At 30.0% G+C, this 18,603-nt stretch overlaps 1 protein-coding gene across 1 annotated transcript in view; it reads right to left on the reverse strand.

Annotated features, from left to right (window-relative positions):
* LOC136986765 (fibrillin-2-like) overlaps positions 1-18,603 on the reverse strand; it is a 115,070-nt gene that overhangs the window by 12,784 nt on the left and 83,683 nt on the right. Inside the window, exons 37-50 of the mRNA XM_067284364.1 lie at positions 17,368-17,493; positions 17,157-17,279; positions 16,771-16,938; positions 15,137-15,202; positions 14,886-15,005; positions 12,823-12,951; positions 11,241-11,366; positions 7,181-7,306; positions 6,862-6,984; positions 6,474-6,599; positions 6,218-6,370; positions 6,010-6,072; positions 4,489-4,614; positions 3,657-3,776 (exon numbers count right to left, since the gene is read on the reverse strand). Coding sequence (XP_067140465.1) covers positions 3,657-3,776; positions 4,489-4,614; positions 6,010-6,072; positions 6,218-6,370; positions 6,474-6,599; positions 6,862-6,984; positions 7,181-7,306; positions 11,241-11,366; positions 12,823-12,951; positions 14,886-15,005; positions 15,137-15,202; positions 16,771-16,938; positions 17,157-17,279; positions 17,368-17,493 — 1,695 coding nt within the window. The remainder of the gene's footprint in view (positions 1-3,656; positions 3,777-4,488; positions 4,615-6,009; positions 6,073-6,217; positions 6,371-6,473; positions 6,600-6,861; positions 6,985-7,180; positions 7,307-11,240; positions 11,367-12,822; positions 12,952-14,885; positions 15,006-15,136; positions 15,203-16,770; positions 16,939-17,156; positions 17,280-17,367; positions 17,494-18,603) is intronic.

Consider the following 18,603-nt stretch of genomic DNA (forward strand, 5'->3'; position numbering starts at 1 on the left):
TATGGTGCTATCCCTTAGTAGTGGAGAATATACCTGAAAAATTTCTAAAGTATTTTTTCACATGATTTTTCTAATTACCATTTTGGAAAAAGATTTTGTAAACAGTTATGTCTAGTAAAGAAAAGTCTTTTTTTATTGTCACATAATTCCTTTTTTATGTGAATTTTTTTCGCAATAGTTTTTGGCGATACCCCCAAAATAATTTAGCAGATATATACGTCCCTCGCCACTGCCACACGATCGCCCTTGACATATATACATATGTCCCTCACTGCTGAGTGGTTAATGAATTCAAAAGGAAAATAGTCTAATAAATTTTTGTAATACAAAAAACGTGTTGTAGTCTAGTATTATTATTTCTAGTATCCCAAACGTATTAGGTTAATTTAAAATAAAAAATTTAGAGACAAGAAAAATGATCACCCATTAATGACCTTTAACTAAATACTTTAGATTGTAATTCCCTTTGTGATGTACCTTAATTTCAATCACTTTCTCTTTCTCCCCTTTTTGCTGTTAGAGAGCCATCTCTGGTGCACTGTTCCAAAGAGAACCTGATCCTTATATATATATCGTAGTAGATCGTTTCCATATATATGTATATTTTAGTGGTTTGCTATACTTGGGATAAAGACCTGGATAACAGGAAGAAAGAAACTCTTTCTTCGTGTTCCTGCAGATGCTCTCTCCTTGATCACTAGTCCTCCTGGAACAATCTCCTAAGCCTGCTCGATGGTTAGGTCCAAAGAGAAGCCCAAAAGGGAAAAAAGACGGCCACCCCCACCAATTTTCTCATTTTTATATCGTTGCAATCATCTTTTCTTTTCTACCACTCTGCGCATCCTGAACAATGGCACGGTTGGACTTATTCTGACACTTACCTGATAGAACAAGACTGTTATTGCCTCCAGCAACAAGTATGCAAAAGGTGTTATAAAACCACAGAGTGAAAATAACACAATAAACAACACAAATATGGGACCGAAGTACCACAGATAAAGCACAGTTTTAAAGTGTATTTCTGAAATTCTTGCAAACCATTTGTAACAATATTGAGCAGTCAAAGCTAGATTCAATATTTCAACAATTATGTAAATCTTTCAATTGAGCAAAATTACTGTCACATTAGTTAAGTGCCCATAGTTTTGTTAAATAACTGAAGACTGGACATAAAAATAAATGTGTGTGCCAAAAATATAATATTTATAAAACTGTTTTGGTACTATTACATATGAAATATCATTTTGTAAACAAAATGTATTTTCCTGAAATTTATAAGTTACTTATAACTAATATTTTGTTATAATCCTGAGGTGGGTGAATACTGTGCTCGAGTACTTGAGACCTCAAATACTTTCTAGTATTCAAATAGTTTATTGGTAGAAAAATAAGTTTGAATACTATGAATATCTCCAATATTGTGCTTACATACAGTCACAGTGGCAGATCCAGAAATACCTAAAGAAGTTAACTGAAAAATTGAAAGCATCTAAATAATTATGTGAGGTTCCAGACTGAGTCCGAATCCATTATTAATTGCACTAAAAATATTTTAAAATAGAAGAAAAGAAACAATGTGAGTCCCGAGTGCAACTCGGACACATGTTAAGAAATAAATCAGTGTCAGGCTGGATAGTTCAAACTTTCACTCCGATGCTCATATACATAACCTTAATTATATATCAATGATTAAGGTTAAACTGAGAAAGGAAACAAGGAGGTTTGGCAAAAGGAAAACATTATGTTTGACATTTAACATTCCGAAATGTCAACAGAGAACATAACGATCAAAAATATGAGTGCAGGTTTTGAGGTTCCATAAACATTTCTCAGAGTCAGTGCTGGATCCAATAGGTGCGAGGCCCAATTGAATTTTTTTTGCAGAGCCCCTCAAACTTTAAATAACAAAATTAATTAACAGTTAATTTACATATTAAAATATAGATTTTAAGTATTTATTTAAAACAAAATCCAATTATAAAAATCAAAAGTCATGAACCATAAGGTAGACAAATTTCTACATTAAAATACCTGTACCAAATATAAAAAACAACTACATTTTATTGAATATAAACATATATAGATATGTTTTAGTATTTCTATATTTTTAAATGAATATAACAGATTTTTCATGGCAAATGTTGATGAATGAATATAAATCTATAAAGAGATGTTTTATATGTTCCGAAGTGACTCCGTGACTCTAATCCCCCACCACGCTATTGTTTTTAGTAGGCACTTAGCTATGTTTGTTAATTGCAAACAACAACACCCCCTGCTAAAACAGTGTCTCAAACTTTTTAAGAAAAGAATTTGTTATATTTTTAATAATAATATACCTAGATATTTATTTTTGTAACATGTACTATTTTAAAATATATAAATTTTGATGTGCTGTAGGACCCCTTCAAGCACGGGGTCCGATTGACGCATATCGCTCCAATCACCTCAAATCCGGCTCTGGTCAGAGTTGAGGGATAGTATCGGGTTGAACACCTAAGACTGACCTTTTTTGTGACCCAATCTGATCTTATTTTTACCTGGAAACAAGGGAGGAGACCAATTGAGAAATGACTAGAGGGAACTGGAACTAATCAGAGAAGGAAACTTGGGGATAAAATCCATTAAATACCCCAGATTTCAAGGACAAAGAGCAGATTTTTGCCATTTTCATACCATCCAAAAGGACCAATGCTCTCTTCTTGTCTGTGTGTGCCATTGCTTGGAACAAAGTTGTTGTTCCTGCCTGTGCTTCGCCATTGTTCTCCGTCTGCTGGACTACCCACAACACTGCCCTGGATCCCAACAACTTGATCAGGTTATAACAGCTACCACTTAGCATCTGTGGACTCTCTATTCATCTTTGTCAGAGAGAAGGAGCATCTCCCAAAACACTTTGTAAGCTCTTCTTATATAAAATACAGGTTTCATTTGTAAAGGTTCCTGAGTCAGTGTGTGTCCATCACTACCCAGATACAGTTCTAACCCCTCATACATTCTGACGTGAGTTTAACTAACTCCTTTCTGGGTCAGCAAAACCTCACAATTAACACACGCAAAAACTGTAGTTTGATAAACCATATCTAGCATCATCGATGTTCTTCAAATAGTAAACATAAAAATGTGTAAAACATTCTGCGAGTCAAAAACAGAAACATTGTTTTTTCACTTACTTTTACAGAAATCGCAGGTAAACATAGCAAGCACAGCTTTCAACTTAACACAATATATCAATACACAAAGCTACTTTTTACTTTATATGGTAATTACACGTGTTCACTGTCTAACCTGTGTTTACCCTAAACTCTTGACACAGGTGAAATCATTGTGCACTTTCATGGTTTTAGTGGAGACATTGGGCCATATTTTTTTTCAACATCTAAGCACAGAAAGTACAAAAGTTTAGCTTAAAAGTTGAAGTGATTAAATATGAACAAGTGAAAAAGAAAGTAAAGAGAATATGCCTTTTTCGTCAATATCATTATGTCAGATATCAGAAACTTTCCGAAAACTAGTTTAAATTTCAAAGGTGGGTCATTCAAATTTAAAAAATTCTACTTTATATTAAATGTAAGAATTTTTAATTATTATTATATTATTAAACGTTCTTCATTTCCTTCAAATGAACAAATAATTAGTTTAAAATATATTCATACCTATACAAGTTTGTTTAGGTCCAGGAGTAAATCCTTCTCTGCAAGAACAGGTAAACGTTCCTATTTCGTTTGTGCATGTGCCGTTACCACAAATATTAAACGTCAAACATTCGTCTATGTCTGAAAAATAATTACAAAATCAAAATGTAACTGGGATTGCAAGTAAACGAAAAAACTAAATAACTAGAAAAAGTTGTTATATATTTCCATTTCTATTAGTAAAGTCATATTAGTGAAGCAATATTTCCTTCACTGCACAATTGTTTGATGAATAAATAATAATTTCACTAATAATTAGACATTGTTAATTTTATGGTTTTATTTTTTATTAATATTACAAAAATAAATATTTTACACATTGGAATATAGTAAACTTTTTTGAGATTCAAATAAACCAGTGGTTCTCAAAATATGGTGGTAGGGACTGACTAATCTAGACACTTTTATAAGGTGCAATTCTATGCTATTTAACTGAAAATAAGAAATAATACCGCATTTTACGGACTATAAGACGCACCTGAATTTTGGAGGCAATTTTTCGAAGAAAAATGTGCATCTTATAGTTCGTAAAATACGGTAATATATTTTTTTTTGTCAGAATTACCAGAGTCAAAATATTTCGAAATGTATCTAAGGGGATTTTAATGGGATAAGGAGAGAATAAGGCATGGTTGGTTGTGATTCACAATTCTGTTTAAGTGACCTGCAGACTGTAACTTCAAGAACCATTGACTTTGACTCAAAAAAAAAAAAAAATATCTATTCAAATGAAAATTTTAAATTTAACTCCTACATTTACATTGAAAGATCAAATTTAACGGACGATACCTACCGATGCAGATGTTTCTAGAAGGGTCGAGTCTGAATCCTTCCCGACACTCGCAACGATAAGAACCGTCGGTATTGATACATCTTCCGTTTTGACAGAGGGTGGGATCCATCATGCACTCGTTTATATCTGCATTAAAATATTTTGGACTAACTTAATATAAATAATTTGGAATACTTTTAGATTAATTTTATTTATGCTATGAATAAACTTTCTTAGTAGTTTAAAAAATGTTTTTTGTTAATTAGCAAAATATATTTAATAACTATTATTATTTGTATTTATAGGTACTTTATTTTCCTAAGAAATTCCAATATTTTACAGTAGTAATCACTTTAACTGGATAAAATATAACAGAAATCACAAAACCTTACAATCCAGCAGGAAGTTTTGTATTATAGAATACAAATTTTTGATTGTCTCGGATGCTCTCGAACTTTGATAACCTTCGACGACAAACCCGACAACCATTTAACACAGTCAAAACAATTCCATCTGCAAAACTTCCTGCATTGGCAATATTTGTTACCTTAAGTTTGTGTTGTTGGTATGTGTCAACATCTAGAAACTTCCTAACAATGTGACATGTATTCAATAATGCAAGCTATGTGTATGTTTTTATTAAGGTTTAATGTTTCTTTTGTGTAGTGTATGTGTAGAAGAGAGGATAACAGGTATAATAACTACCTTATCCATCTTCCACATGTCTTATTTCTTGAGCGAGTGGAGTGTACTTATTGATTTTTTTCAGTAAGAGCATTTTTTATGTTATGAGTGTTTGGAATGCAGATGTCTATTATATAAGTGATCTTACTGCATTTGTCAACGACAGTTATGTCAGGTCTATTGTGGTGAATTGTTTTATCTGTGATTATGGCTCTGTCATAGTATATTTTGTGTGTGTATACTGCCTGGGTGTTTAATAATGTGTTTGTGTGCAAGCTCTTGGTGTATTACATTTGCTATTCGATTATGCATATGTAAATAGTCTGTCTGTGTAAGCTGTGTAAGAGCTTACAACCAGAAGTTTCTGGCAGAATGTGACATTTTCTGCAAGAGTCATTTGTGTAATGTATCCTTCAGGATGTTTTCTATAGTTTTTGGTATTTACGATCTGATCTTGAATGGCAATCGTAAACCCCTCAGTCTCTCCAAACAGACTGTTCTCAAATAATAAGCTAACAAATTAACAGTGAAATGTATATCATGCTATTCTAATGAGTTTACAATGAATTCCATTCTTTTTAGAAAGAGTAAATGGTCATTCACTACATAAAGATTCTTTGAGCTTATTATTATTCTAAAACAATTTAACAGCAATGCTTTAATGATGATAACTTATATCTATGTCATTGACAACACTGATGATAATAAATTTCAATTCTGATTTGATACTATTGAACATAGTATATTTCTGTTGATGTGTAATTTTATATAATGTATACAAACATAAAAAAATGTTATTTATATTTGTAAATGAAGATAGAATACAAACAATTAAATTTATGTAACATAAATTTTCACCTTCCATTATTCCATTTTGTGAAATGTATCCAAAGCCATCTGGACAAAGAATTCTGAAACTTCCTAGAAAAAAAGGATACATTTTAATGACTGCATACAAATAGTTTGATTTTTTTTTAATAGTTACTGCTGTATTTTTCTAAAAGAAAATTTAAAGTTTCTATATGAAAATTGTAAAATATTAAATGATTCAATAAGGTAAAAGTACCTTCATTGGGAGATGGACAGATTTCGCAGGGATCTGCACCCCAGGCAACAGTACCCTTCATGCAGCAACACTCCCTCCTCGTCATGTTGGTCGCATGGGGACTTAAACAGATGCCATTTTCAAATTTTGTGTAGCAAAAGCTTTTTCGGATATCTAAAAGATTAAGTGCACCTCGTAATGAATACGTATTTAACATTCAAAATACAATTAAAGAAATGTTCTCATTAGTATAATGTTAAATGAAATGGAAACATACCCAAGCACTCTTTACCGTCCGAAGAAACCATGAAACCTCTCGGACATGTGCACGTAAACGATCCTTCAGTATTGACACAGGTTCCTCCGTAACACAGAAGTGGAATTGTACGACACTCGTCGATGTCTGGAATAAACATCAAACCATTCATTAAATACGTTGCAATTGCTCAAAAATTCTGTAAATTAACTTCTGTTGGTTTTGTTACTTGTATAAATTCAAATATTAATAATAACGATAATTTTCAACAACCGAATTATTTAAAACCAAATTCCAGAAAAAGAACAATTTGGGTGTCACAATTTTAAGATTTTTGAAATTAAAATTATAGATATTATTTTCATATAGTTTTTTCTTTCATAGTTAAATTACAAAATTATGGCTTTACCTTCGCAGTCTATCCTGTCTGGTGTTAGACGGAAACCATCAGGACAATTACATTCGAACGAACCTTCCGAGTTTCGACAAGTTCCTTTGGTACAAATATCTACTTCGCTGCATTCGTTGATATCTAGTAAATACATAGTTTTTTTATTACATCAAGATGATTATCATATTTGATATATTTTGAGATTCTACTGCTTTCCCTTTACTCTTGCAATCTACTCTAAACAGTTTTGAATTGTATTAATTAAATCTGTCATCAAAATTTCACCAAGAATTTACATTTGCAATTATAGATTTTATCGAATGCAAGAAGAGCTTACCTTTACAGGTACGTCCGTCGTGACTAAGAACGTAACCTTCCTGACACTGACATTCGAAACTACCGACCGTATTTCTACATCGTCCATTTAAACATATGCCAAACTGGATTTTGCATTCGTCGATATCTTAACGTTTCAAAAATTGTATTTTGTAAAATTTTGTATTAATGAACCGTTTTTAATAAAGAAGCAAATCTTACCAAAACAGTCTCCGGTCGACAAGAGTTGAAAACCTACATTACATAAACACTGATAGGAGCCAGGCGTGTTACGACAGGTTCCATTAGAACAAATTCCAGGACTGCGGACGCATTCATCGATATCTATTTAGTATGTAAACGAATCAGTAAATTCTGAATAAATGTAAATCTGAAAAAGATCTACTTTACTGGTTGCTCACTATTTGGCTATAAACTAAAATTATCGTAATTATGGTATCTATAAAGTATAGACTAAAATGATCCTTTTTTTGTTAAGTAAAACAAATTCATATTAAATATAAACATATAAACGTATACTAAATATTAATAGTTTATCAAGCTTTTAAGTATATAAAATATTTAAAAAATTGTTCTAATATTGTAAACCCTTTCCATTAATATCAATATCATCATTTTTATCTAAACAATTCATTTTTTATATTTATCTTTATGAAATTTTTGACAATGATGCTTAGTTTAAAAATATTTGAAGCTAACACACACTACCTTCAAATGTTATTAGATTCATTACTGTAGGATATGCACATGGTGAGTGATTCAACAAGAGAATATAACACACACATATGTTCTCGTCACCCGTGTTTATTTACTTTACAGGATTCTTTTACAATTCCGACACTCCTCGTTCTTTCTCTATTAACCTTTTCTACATATAGTTCCTGCAGATACTCGGGTAGAATCGTTAAGCAACCTCGTGACAAAAGAATATTCACCACGGTACAAAAATAAGGAACTACGACTAAATACTTAAAACTACTTATACAAATAAAAAAAGAGAGAAGAAAAGATAGACAATAGGATAGTTGGATATATGATGATAGAAAAGAATGGGTACCCAAAGTGTCGACGATCTTGGGGTGATGGTGGCGCTTGCTAGATTATTAACTTTTCGGGTTGTTGATTGTGGACGTCTATCCGATTCTCTCAATAAGCTTCTCGAGGTTTCTATATCGGGATATATTTCGAATTTTTTCTCGAAGGCCAGCTTAGGCTTGTCGTCTCCTTTGTTCTCCAGTCGATGCCAGAACAACCTTCACAACACGTCCTATCTCTCCAACGTCCCAGTCGAAAAGTGACCTCTTGTCCTACACTTAGCCCTCAGGCTACCACCTTTTCTTTGTCTTTTAATTAGGTCACCACCATTTGAACAGGGAAGGGTTAGGGAAGAAAGAAGTTTCTAGGAAAAGATAAACAAAAGAACTAACGAAGAGGAAGAAAATGGAATAAATACTAAGAATAATATATATTATACTACAATATACAAAATAAGGCGTACGACCACATTACCTACTTGAAATCTAGAACACATCAGTACACCAACCAATTAAACAGACACCAAAAATATTTAATATAAAGAACGTTTTCATCTGTATCAATTGGACATCTTCAGGTTATGTAAGCATATTAAAGAACAGAATACAGAACTCAAATTTTTAATCGGCCAATGTTTAAGCATGCACCCTACGAAGAGAATGTATATCGTAAAGAGAAAAACATTACACAATTAATAAAATAAGAATACTTTGATTAAGATGTCCAATTGACAAGGAATTATATTAATATTTTTGATGTTTGTTTAACTGGTTTGGTGTACTGGTGTGTTTTTAGATAATATATAACAGTTCTCTCTTAATATGCTACTTGAAATTAAATTTTATAAGAAAGAAATATATTAAAATCCTATCAAGGATCTTCAAATTTAATTATATATCAGAATAAAATTTCATTTGTTAATTGTCTTAACAATAATCTCTCTTTAATAAAAAGAGAAACAAATTTATATTGCATTTCTATTACATTGAGATTAAGAGATGATTTGTTACATAAATATTTCCTGCCTTAATTACTAATTTCACAAAAGGATGTTAAATGGAAATTGTATTATTATTATTGAATGTATTAATAAGTTATTCAAAATAATTTTTTGTAAATAAAACATAATAATTTACATAACATTTATGATTACAAATTGTGGCTGTATGCCATGTGTTTGTATATAGTTTATATTTTATTATTATTTTTAATTTCACTTCCTCATGCTTTTATCCCCTTTCTTTTCTTTACCTATTGTTTTTCCTCTTTGGAATGTCTCTCCGAAATTCCTTTCCTTATATGGTCATCGTATATCCCCTAAAACAAAGAAAGGGTGCGCGACCCCTGAGGAGTTGAGTACGAAACCAGAGGGCAGGAGGGTCGTGAATGAGAGAACAAAAAGGATTGGGACTCAAGAAAGTGGGGAGTGAGAGGAGTTTCTGGTGCATTCTGGCAGCATGCAGAAGAGAAAGAGTAGCGTTTCATAGACGGACTAAAGAATTCGTTGTGATCGATCCATTTTGTTTGTGATCGATTCATGAGAATTAACTGTGAATTTTGGCATCTGAATGGTCGACAAGCAAATGAACTGAAAGGAAGAAGAGAACCCCCTCTACATATTTTTTGTAAGACCCTCGCCAAGGACGTTATAAAAGAGACCGATTCTTCAAAGACCTCATAGACCAACGCTGGGTAGCCCTTTCCTAACTTCTTACATTTTCTTACCTGTCCTTTATTCTCCTCCTTTAGTTTAATATTAGTTTTAATTTTCATTTTTTATTCGTGTTTGTAATAGTATAACATTAGCATAAGATTAGTTTTAATTATTTTCCCTTTGTCGCGAGCTATATATGAGTCGGGGAATTTTTGTACAATATTGTTCGCTCATATGATTATTTCCATCTGTCGGGACAGAAAATATACTGGCATCCTAAAAGAACCTGTAGCTAATAACTTTTACCTAAATTAAAATTTACCTTTTTCATTTTTATTTTGGTTTCACATGTATTTCTTTTAACAAAGAAAATAACTCATTTTTACAAAATATATGGGATGTACCAAAAAGAATATCAGAGTTTTAAATAATTCATATGGTTATATTGTATAAATAAATGTACACCTTTAATCTAAGTGTGAAAAAAAATTAGCTGTGGAAATTTTGACTGGTAACACCAAAAAGCTTGAAGTTTTTTCCCATTGCCGGATTGGCTACCACTGCCCAAACAACATGGCTCTGTTCCTGCTGCCTTCGAGATTCCTCAACATCACCCCACACAATTTATTTCTGTGGAGGTACATAAAAGATCGGGTTACATGCCATCACTACCTACAGACCAGACTCAAGAGATGGGATTGTTGAGATTGTTGCATCCGTTACACCGAATTTGTCAACCAGAGCATGGGAAGAACCAGACTACCAGTTGGAACATGTGCCACATAACAAACGGTTCCCACATGGAGCAATTGTAATGCATGTTATGAAAAATTTGTACATTCCTCTTTCATATCAGATATGGTTTATTATTTTACATTACCAGTAAGACAAATTATACATATTTAAAACTCCAATATTCTTTTTGATACATCCTGTACATATCAGTCACATCAAAAATTAAAAAGTTTGGATGCCATATTAAAGTCAAGAAAATATGTTTTAATCTGTGCTTATCCACTGCAAACATTAGACATCTTTCATCTGTTATGTTATAAATTATTACTGGTAAAAAACTTTTTAATCAGTTCTTTTTCCATAATCAGAGTAATGCTAGTAACAAACACTCATCACAATTTTATAAATTTTTCGATTTTATGAGCTCTGAGGTGAAATATGTTATTACATCAAAAGTATAGATCTTAAAAATAACCAATTAAAGTAAGATTAGAAATATAATGCAAAATAAGATTGGAAAAATTTACTATATTTCGTAATAGAATTGATTATTAAACTCATTATGTATGATTCTGTTTGTTTTATAACTTAATTTACATATTTAATATATATTTTCAATTAAAACAACTTCACTTGCCTAAACATTTATCTAGAGACGGAGATAAATAATATCCTACATCGCAGGTACATTGAAAACTTCCTTCTAGATTCTGACAGAAGCCATTCTGACATATTCCGCGTCTTTCCAAACACTCGTCGATGTCTGAAATAAAGTTTTCAAATGTAAATAATAAATAAATAAAATTTAAAAAATTACATTAATTAATTAGATTATTCTGGATGATATTCTTCAGTAAAATTCTTATTTGTGCTATTTCTAATATTAAATTTATTGAAAAAGTATGCTTTTTAACTTTATACATTTAAAGAGAAAAACCTATCATCATTTTATGTACAGTTGTACTAGGTTTTAGCATTTCTGTATATTATATGAATTATTTTACATGTTAGACATAGCTTCGTAATCTAAACTTAAACAATCCGAAGCTATATCTAACATGTAATATTTTATACGTAAAATGTAAAATATAAGAGCTAAAACTATTTTGATATTTGGAAAACTGAAAATAAATCTCTACTTGAAAGAATTATTTAAAGTAAGAGATTTACATTGGACAATCTTCGTTAAAACAAAAACTAAAACAGATTTCTAATATTTTCTAATGCATTTCAATATTTTTGTTTCTTGATTTGAAATAATCATCAATGGTTTACTTTAATCACAGGAACAATCAATATAATGTTATTTGTGTGCACGAAACAAATATGAATGAAATTAATTAAACCAGTAAAACCAAATTAATCTTACGAGAAAAAAATTATCTAAATATTGCTTTTTAAGTAATTAATAATTTATAACTTCAAAGATTATTAATATTATTTTTCTAATCATTAACACTCTCCATTACTTAGCTACTTTATAATTGATAAATTTGTAATTTGTAATGATTTTTCAAATTATTTATTGTTTATGTCTTCAAACAAATTTGAATGTAATAAAATGAAGAGTTTCTAAATTTACCTTATTACTTCAAATTTAAGCCACACTTTTTATTCCAATTTTGAAGGCGTAAAATTCAAAGTGAATATTTTAACTTCTTATTTCTGACGATCTCCCACTCCCCAACAATTGAGTCTTTGCTTTACACTCTGCATACAGTATTACAATCATTAATAGCAGTTTATTTGGCAGTTTCCTGGTCACGATGTGTTTGATAGCAGCCACATAGAATGAAATTTTAAATTTTTTTATTACCCATACTCATTAATAATGGAAAAACGGTTTACATATGATGCCAAATTCAAAAGAAAAGTTATATTGTGCACCGAAGAAACTAGAAATTGCACAGCTGGTAAAAAGATTTACGGTTGAAGAAAAGAATGTGCGTCGTCGGAGAGCCACGAAGGAAAAGTTATTTCAGTGTAAAAAAGACAGAAAATTTTTCTTGGGGCCTAAAACAAGAAGATACCCTGCAATTGACCCAAATTGTATATATAAAATCCGTTTAAAACTGTAAAAAATAAAACTCCCACTGCAACTTAAATTCGAGGATGGCTTCTATTCAAAGTAATACGGTATTCCTTACAACAAATGTCTTAGAATGAATAAATATTTAATCATTGATATTTTGATATATTAACCACACAGTTTTATTTACCTAAGCAGTCCCTTCGACTCGGCGATAATTTGTATCCGTCGGCACAACGGCACTCGTAGCTGCCCGGTATGTTTATGCACTGAGCATTTCCGAGACACACTTCTGAAGTCTCTACACATTCATTAATATCTAAATAGGGAAAACGAATATTTTAATTAGATCTAACAATAAAAATCCATTTTTGTTTTCAATTATCGTAATTTAAAAACTTTAATAATAATGCAACTTAAATTCATATGTTTTAAAATAAAATGAAGTTAATGATATTTTAAATGTCATTCTGTTTAAATAAAAATGTTCAAGTTTTCAAAATCTTATATTGTTTAAAATTGTTGCAAAAAATAGAAAAAAAATTTAAGATTATAATTTTATTATGTTCATTCATATAGAAACTATATATATTATTTGAAAAATTATGTTCCTGTAGATAATTAAAATTCATTTATGCTATCATTGATACATTTTGATTACTACTATTAAAATGAAAATAAAATCAATCAAACAAAATTGATTCATATATTTTTTAAAAGTATAAAAATCAATTTAAAAGTGTATAAAAAAAAGTAATAATAAATACAAACTATTACAGGAATGGGCACAGTATAAGACAGTAAGTGTGTAATCAAGAGACGCCGACAAATGAGAAGCACACACAGCCAAAAAAAAAAACAAAGCTCATACACTTATTACAGATGCTAATAAGCCAATACTTATTTATGTAATGTAAGTTTAATCTGTCAATGCAGAGGAGCACTAACTTTTATTTTGCAGACGATTACCCCAAAAATCATAACATTGAAAAGCTTGATCAAGAAAGAATCTAAAACCTGTCGAATTTTTTATAATCGGGTTATTTTTATAATGATTATATAAGTGAATAAATTTCTATAATAGTAATAAGAACAATCATAAATAAACTACATTCACCACTAGTTACATATAAAATCACTGTTTCATCATCATACATGATTAATAACAAAAATTCTCAATGGCAGAATGACGTGTTGCGGGCACTACGGTAATTAATACCGAGACCCAAATCTATTAATGTTTAATAAATTATAAAATCAATTATTCTTTATACATAGTACACGTACGCAAAATCGAATTCTGCTTAATACATGTTTTGAATGCTTTGATTATTGATATAATACTAATTGAAAAGTATCATGTAGACATCACATTAATAATTCTTTACATGATATTTTTTAAACAAAGAAAATGTTTTCAAAATAAGGACATTTTTCTTATGTTTTTATAATGTATAAAAGACAAATTTACATACAAATAATCTGAAAGAAATCGTGGAGAAATAAAAGATAAAGAGGAATTAACATATCATTAACATTTTAAAACAATTTCTGTGTTAATGAAAATCTTCTTAAATTCATTAGTAAAATATTACAAGTTGAAGGTAAATGAGTTGGCGATTATGAAAGCGGTCTAAGTCAAAAATCAGAAAAAATTGAATTTATTTCGCAAACTATTCGTAGAATTTTCAGTTACACAAAAAAACTTTTTAAGAGTAAATAACTTACATTTGACTTTCTTTTTAAGATCATTTTTTTGATTTTAATTCTTACCAACTGAAAAGGCAATGTATCTCCAAATAAAAATATACGACAGACTATTTTCATAATCGCTGGCTCAAATACAAAAAGACATTTTGAAGTCTTCTTATAAATGTTTGCAAGACTTCAACATTTTTTTCTATCTTCAATTTGTAATATTTTACTAATACACTTTTTAAATTGCATTTTAAAATTTAAATACGTACAAATAAGTAATTGTGACAGCGATTAGTTATATCTGATGTAAAATTTTTAAAATTTACTATCGATACAACATCTAGAGTTTGTTATTCATCAATTATGTATACAATTGGTAGATTCAAAACTTTTTAAAATTAACTACAATACTGTAATCGGTAATCCAATACGTTGCTACTTATTTCATGTATTAACTGAAGTACAATACGCATAAATTAAAATATAAATAACTTTTTTATTATTGAAACTTTTTACTTAGTTTGTAAAAATTATAGATAATAAAATATTATTTACCTTCGCAATTCAGGGATCTCGTACTGTAACGATATCCACGATAGCATTCGCATCGGAAGCTTCCCACTGTATTGGTGCAATACCCATTCTGACAGACCATTCCTTGACATTCGTTGACGTCTATAATTAAAATAAATTGAAAATTTATTCAATAATTAACATAAATCAATATTTAATATTAAAACTTTTAAAAATTTCATTACATACATAACAATTTAATTTTTAATTTAAAAAAATATATGTTGACATACCATCAACTTCTCCGGTCATAGGATTTATTATTGTCCCAGGAGTCATACAAAGTTTCCTATATTCTTCTATATTATTAATAAATTTAAACACATTAAATAATTGAAAAATTTCCAATTACTATACATTAGTTAACAGTAATTCAACTTCAGATTATATGATATAACCTGATGAAATTATCTTTACTCTATGTAAAAATAATTTCTTTATTTATTTAGAAATATATTTTGATTTTAAAAAAGTTGCTTATATTATTAAAAATTTAATTCCTATATTTTCTGTAATTTTAACTTTCAGACACATTTTAGATATTCGGGAGAATTTAAGTTATTGCAAATGCTGTACATTTTAAGAATGTTAAGCTTTCTGGAGGTAGACAATAAGTAAAGTTTATAATAAATGCATTAAATATCACCTTTCCGAAACCCAATGTATTGATTCTAAGCCAAAAGATTGCTATAATTAATTAGAAACGAAGTAATTTGGTAATTTGGCACCTAACGTTTACCTCTATTACTTAGTTTCTAATTAATTACAGCATATTAATAGCCTGATTAATTATGGTGATCATTTGGCTTAAATGCATTAATTTACAATATAAATTACACCAGTACTTGCAGTAGTAACTTAGTTTTATTTATCGAGTAAAAAAATGTGCTCTCATCTCGCACAATATCTGCCAACAGCTGCCAAGCATATACTTTGCAAAATGTATATGTCGGGATAATCTCGGCATTCGTCGACGTCTAAATTAGTTAATATAAATTAGTTAATTTTTGAATTTTTTAAATGTATCCTTCACCAGCCCCATAGCTGCCCAGCTCTCACCATTATTTAAAAATTATTTTCACTTTATAAAATTAGAAGAAGTTAAAAATTGCAGCCCAGCATTGTGACCATTTCACAATAAATAATTGCTTGTTAATAAATACATTAAATTATCATAAAATACATTTTTAGTATAAATGAAACAACATTTTTCATCTACTTCTTTTAAAATATATGCTCTCCACCTAAAATTAGGAGTGGCTTGCCCCTGTACATCATAACTTTTCCATTAACAACAGAGTCGTGCCGGTCATCTATCTAACATCTTTCGGGAGAAAATTTTTGAATTGAAATAATGTGTCTTTTGGTTTGAATCAGAAGTTCGTATATAGTTAATCGAGGCCTTCTGCCCCAAGGTTTCCATATCTGGTCTCATCTTTCATCTATCTAGCTCTGTTCTTGAGATTAATTAAAAAAAGACAAGCAGGCAGACAGATGACAGTGGGAATTTTATAGGTCTACAATTTTTTCAAATTGCAGCCCAATGATGTACTGTAGTTATATATTTTATATAAATTAATTTCATATATAAATGATATTTTGTAGAAATGAAAAACATATAAGTGTTTTATAATGGAGAATGTACCATGCAGAAAACTTTTATCATATGAAAACATACAACTGGGGTTAAACTGTACATATAAGTTATCTGCAGCTATATACCATCAATTAAAATTTTAGTTATAATTAATTTATGCTTTTATTAAATTAATAGTTTTCTTTATTTATAATTTACATATTTTTTAAATATTTGACGAAGAAAATTCTAAATATCTAATGTGATATTTTTCAAACAAAACAAACAAACCTGAATTTAAAAGTGGGCAAGGTTCACAAAATTCTCCCCAGGCTCGTCCAACTGAACAACAACAAGACATGCGTGTTTGATTTGCTAACATTGCTTGCTCACAAATAACTTGAGGTGGTACGTCGGTTGTGTTATAATACTGTCTATAGCAAACGGATTTTCTCATATCTGAATAATAATAATACATTTTTATTGTATTTTTCATAAATTGATAAATATTTCTAAATTAATTTCAAGAATTTATCTGTTTAATTACAATTAAAAAATTGTTAAAAGAATTCTGAAGAACAAAGAGTTGAAATATTCAAAATATACAAATCACTAAAGTGTAACATTAAATATTTATCTTTACAAATTATTGAAATTTACAATAAATAGCAAATTACCGACACATCCTCCACCAGTCACGAAAACGTAACCCGGAGGACACACGCACGTATAGCTTCCTTCTCTATTGACGCAGCTTCCCACTCCGCAGATGTCGGGATAATCTCGGCATTCGTCGACGTCTAAATTAGTTAATATAAATAATTTGCAAAAATATTTTAAATAAATAAACATTTAAGTATCGTATCATCATCATTTCAGTTATTTTACCAATGCAATTCCTTTGAGTATCATCAAGAGTGAATCCATCTGGACAAATACACATAAAACTTCCAAATGTATTAGAGCATCGTCCTGCATTACATATGCCATATAATTCGCCACATTCGTCGATATCTGTTAATAATATATAAGAATATTGCAGTTAAAAATGAAATTTTTCTAAATATAAATACTACTATTTATATTTTTATTTTAATAATTATTATTAATCATAGTAAATGTTATAACAAACTTATAGAGGAAAGAAATCGGATTGGCAAGATGTAATATGCATTTATGAGGACTGATCAAAAGTATGAGACAAAAATTTTTATAGAGAAACTAGTAATAGTAATCATGTAGCAACAATGGAGAATATTTGAGTATATCTGCTGATGTCATGCACCAGAGTAGTGAGTGGCAACCTCACTCAACTATCAGTGAATCAAACTACAGTGCAGGCTTGGATTTCCCTTTATGTTTGAACAAACAAAGTGTTTGCATCAAGTTACTGCTGAAAACTTCATAAGATGGTCACTGAAATGCATAAAATGTTTCAAAAAACATTTGGAAACAGTGCTTGTTTAGTCCAAAACATTTGAGTAGTTGTCATGTATCAAAAATGGCTGTACTTAAACTAATGTTGATCCACATAAGCCAAACAATAGCATGAACCAGTGAGACTGTTAATTGTCAGATTGTCTACAGAACCATATTGCAATGCCTTAGAGATGCAGTTTGTTGGAAATGCTCTCACAAATTAACTGATTTCTGTGCCATGCAGTCTGAGTATTCCAGAATTTTTGGCCCATTACAGCTTCCCTATAGTTCTCCATTCACCTTATCGTCAGATTTGTCACCATATGACTTCTTTCTCTTTCCCGGGTTCAAAAGCATCCGAAAAGAAAAAAGATTTCAGATGTCACAGAGTTTCAATTGATTGCAGCACAACAACAGTGGACCAATCCCAAATGGGCCTATTGGACATGCATGGAAAGTGAAAGGATGTGTAGAATTGCTGCATACAATCTGGAGAGTTGTACTTTAAAGGAGATAACTTCCAGTGACTGGTAATTAGTTTCGCTTTTCTGCAATAAATTCTGTCACTTTTGATCAGCCCAAGTACATGCTTACAATAAAAAGAAATTCCAGAAGTTAGTTGTCAAGTTTTGTATTAATTGATAAGACTATTTAAATCAATTTTATAACTAATATACAAAAGAGTTTTGAAGCTATAGGTAATGA

Source organism: Centruroides vittatus, unplaced genomic scaffold (genome assembly GCF_030686945.1).
Source record: "Centruroides vittatus isolate TY-2023 unplaced genomic scaffold, ASM3068694v2 scaffold_1172, whole genome shotgun sequence".
Taxonomy (NCBI): Eukaryota; Metazoa; Arthropoda; class Arachnida; order Scorpiones; family Buthidae; genus Centruroides; species Centruroides vittatus.